This window comes from Prosopis cineraria, unplaced genomic scaffold, assembly GCF_029017545.1.
Source record: "Prosopis cineraria cultivar Desert tree isolate PC_DT_omini unplaced genomic scaffold, ASM2901754v1 PC5, whole genome shotgun sequence".
NCBI lineage: Eukaryota > Viridiplantae > Streptophyta > Magnoliopsida > Fabales > Fabaceae > Prosopis > Prosopis cineraria.
The window spans coordinates 1,863,558-1,867,033 of record NW_026555336.1 but is presented as its reverse complement, the minus strand read 5'-3'; the positions used below and the strand labels follow the sequence as shown (position 1 = coordinate 1,867,033).

The 3,476-nt window shown below is 40.3% G+C and overlaps 1 protein-coding gene across 1 annotated transcript; it reads left to right on the top strand.

Moving 5' to 3' along the window:
* The first annotated feature begins 1,051 nt into the window (after positions 1 to 1,051).
* Positions 1,052 to 3,208, top strand: LOC129311782 (probable polyol transporter 6). The gene is made up of 2 exons (XM_054954246.1): positions 1,052 to 1,266; positions 1,616 to 3,208. The coding sequence occupies exons 1-2, from the start codon at positions 1,167 to 1,169 to the stop codon at positions 3,004 to 3,006; spliced, it is 1,491 nt and encodes a 496-aa protein (XP_054810221.1). The 5' UTR covers positions 1,052 to 1,166; the 3' UTR covers positions 3,007 to 3,208.
* The last annotated feature ends 268 nt before the right edge of the window (positions 3,209 to 3,476 follow it).

The following is a 3,476-nucleotide window of genomic DNA, read 5'->3' as shown; positions in this document are numbered from 1 at the left end:
CCTCTGTCTTTGCCCAGCCTTTTTTGCATATTTCTTAATTTATTTATATGTAGCCAATGACAACGCGGCAAAAAATTAAAATTCTAAACATACTTATGCAAAATGATGGAATATATGCATTATCTTCTTCTGAATGTTTTACCTTATTTGGATAAAAATAAGAATATTTTGAATATTCAGATTTAGTTGGATTTTCTTATCACAATCTTTTTATGATTATATTTTAGATTTTATTAATTATCAATAAAATATGATACCTTTGTTATCTTAATTTATGTTTTAAAAAGAGGATTAGGATTAAATTATCTCTCTCCTTCCTTTCTCTTTCTCTCTCTTCCTCTCCTTTTTCCACATCGCATACTCCCAAAAAACAATTCTCTATAATTATATATCACATTTGAGGTACAAATATCGAAGTGTCGGCAGAAAAAAATGAAAATAAACGGATATTTTAATATTAAAAAGACGATACCGACGCATCATTTTCTCGTCTCAATCTTTAATTTTTTCGGGTCGACGTTACAGATACCAGCTGAGACTTGAGTGCTTAATTTGACGACAAGGACTTTATTCACCATGGTACGTACCAGCCGCATCGTTCAGGTTCAATCATAGTAACCTTTTGAAGATGTTTAGAACAATAAAGATAAGTTAATGAAGATTTCTCGTTGAAATTTGGTTAACAGATGAGAAGGCATTCGGATGGTTAATAATAACTGGCTCCAATTCTTGTGGATAGACTTTATTTTCATCACATTCAAAGATGAGTACCCTCCTGGTCATTAGCTCACGTACATGTTTACATATACATCTGGCAGGCGGATCTGACGAATAATCAGGTCAGATTTTGTTTAATCTTATCCAAAATAAATCAAAATTTGAACTGTTTTTGTGATAATAATCCTTCCAAAGTCAGGACAGTTAGATAATTCCGACGCTGGTGGAATTCTTCCACACTTTTCTCTCTTGAATAACTCTCACCATTTTCTTGCCTAATTTAAGCTCGTGTTCTTTGTCTTCTACTTGCGTATCTTAGAAGTGGGCACCAGAACTCACTCGCTAATCGTTAAGCAGGGCTTTCCTGTGGTTAACTACGTGCCACATCCTCCTATTTATACCCACACACATACATACTTATTAGAGAAGCACCTGTGCATAGAAGAATTATGGCTGATCCAATGGACAAAAGCGCCGACAACCATACCAATAAATTTGCTCTTGCTTCTGCTATACTCGCTTCCATGATAACCATCATATTTGGTTATGGTAAGCCTTTCTGATCTCATGTTTTTTTTTTTTTAATCCAATTCCCTATTCTCTTTTTGTGATAAACCATATCGTCTCGTATTACTGACCAGATTTGAGTCGCAAATTAAGACCCAACAAGGATAGTTCTCCGGACAAATATATGAGAGATCATATTCAGATTATTAATGTATATGAAAAATCTGTGCTGATTTGTTTAAAAGTATTATTAAGAAAACATTGTTACAAGTGAGCACAGGTTTTTCATGATTCATCTCCAATATTGTTCAGACCATTACACATATATTTAGTCTCTGTATCATATTTAACTATGTTCGTTTCTGGTCAATATTTCTTCTGTCTTCTTCAGACACTGGAGTGATGAGTGGAGCGATGCTATTCATGAAGGAAGAACTAAAAATCAATGACACCCAAGTGCAGGTTCTAGCTGGCATCTTAAACCTGTGCGCATTGGTGGGTTCCTTGGTCGCCGGAAGAACCTCCGACAACATTGGTCGCAGGTGGACCATCGCAATAGCCGCTTTCCTCTTCATGGTGGGTTCAGTTCTCATGGGTTACGGCCCAAACTTCGTGGTTTTACTGATCGGAAGGTGCGCTGCCGGTATTGGCGTGGGCTTCGCTCTCATGGTAGCCCCCGTTTACTCCGCAGAGATTGCCGGCGCTAAAACCCGTGGTTTTCTATCCTCCCTGCCGGAGCTCGGTATTGGCATCGGCATCTTTCTAGGGTACATCATAAACTACTTCTTCGGAAAATTACCTCTGAAAATCGGATGGAGATTGATGCTTGGCATCGCAGCGGTTCCTTCACTCGCATTACTCTTCGCAATCTTCAAAATGCCCGAGTCTCCAAGATGGCTTGCACTGAAAGGCCGTCTCGGACACGCCAAGAAAGTTTTGCTGAAAATCTCCAACAGCCAAGAAGAGGCCGAAGTTCGCCTCAAGGACATTAAAATGGCCGTAGGGATTGACGAGAACTGCGAAGACGACGTCGTTAAGCTTCCGAAAAAAGGCAAAGGAGAAGGCGTTTGGAAAGAGTTGCTCATCCATCCGACTCCGACCGTCCGCCGGATCCTAATCGCCGCCATCGGAATTCACTTCTTTGAGCATGCGACGGGCATCGAAGCCGTCATGCTGTACAGTCCAAGAATCTTCAGGAAAGCTGGGATCACACAGAGGGAAAAGCTTTTGCTGGCGACGATAGGAGTAGGAGGCACGAAAGTGTTTTTCCTGACAATAGCGACATTCATACTCGATAGAGTAGGAAGAAGACGGCTTTTGCTTTTGAGCACGGGGGGGATGATCTGTGCGCTCGCCGTGCTGGGAATAAGCTTGACGATCGCGGATCATTCGAAGGAGAAGCTCGAGTGGGCCTTGATCGTGAGCCTAGTGGCCACTTACGCTTTCGTGGCCTGCTTCAATAGTGGGCTTGGGCCTGTCACGTGGGTATACAGCTCGGAGATATGGCCTCTGAAGTTGAGGGCCCAAGGTGCTGGGGTCGGAGTGGCGGTGAACAGGCTCATGAACGCTGCCGTTTCGATGAGTTTTATTTCCATCTACACGGCGATCACCATAGGAGGGACGTTTTTCTTGTTTTGCGGGATATCCGCCGTAGCTTGGACTTTCTTCTTTATTTGCTGCCCTGAGACTAAAGAGAAGTCATTGGAAGAGATTGAGATGCTCTTCAGCAAACACAAGAATCGTAGTGAAAATACAGAAACTGATCCTGCTCAGAATGCTTAGCTTAGCTTCTTCAAGTGTGTGTGTTTAGTGATGAGGTTGGACTTTTCTTTTGATGGGTCAACATCATAATTGGTGAGAAGTCAGGGGACTTAGTGAGCCATTTTGAGAAGAGTTTGGTATACAGGCGCATATGATGATACATATATATTTGTATGTCGCTATCTCCGTTGAGTCATTAACTGATTATTGTTCATAGTAATCACAGAATGTGGTCTTATAATTTCTTGGTAGCCTGGTTCGAGATGTTTATATATATATATATAGATATATAGCAAATCGAGGCCTCATCTATAGAGACTGAAACGGAACCGGCTTTGGCTGCTGAGCACCGTGGTGCTCATCGTCCAGCAAGATTTGGATCATTAATCTCTGAATGGTTCAGTTTTTTTTTTTTTATTTAATTTTAATTTTACTTTTATATTTTATATTTTAGAAATAATTTTAGAAATTTTTTTTAATAAATATATTCA

What these genes read in the sequence shown, in the direction of transcription:
- LOC129311782 (XM_054954246.1), top strand. Translation starts at nt 1,167, where the DNA reads ATGGCTGATCCAATGGACAAAAGCGCCGACAACCATACCAATAAATTT. An exon ending in AACCATCATATTTGGTTATG is followed by an intron (nt 1,267 to 1,615) that starts GTAAGCCTTTCT and finishes TGTCTTCTTCAG; the next exon opens with ACACTGGAGTGATGAGTGGA.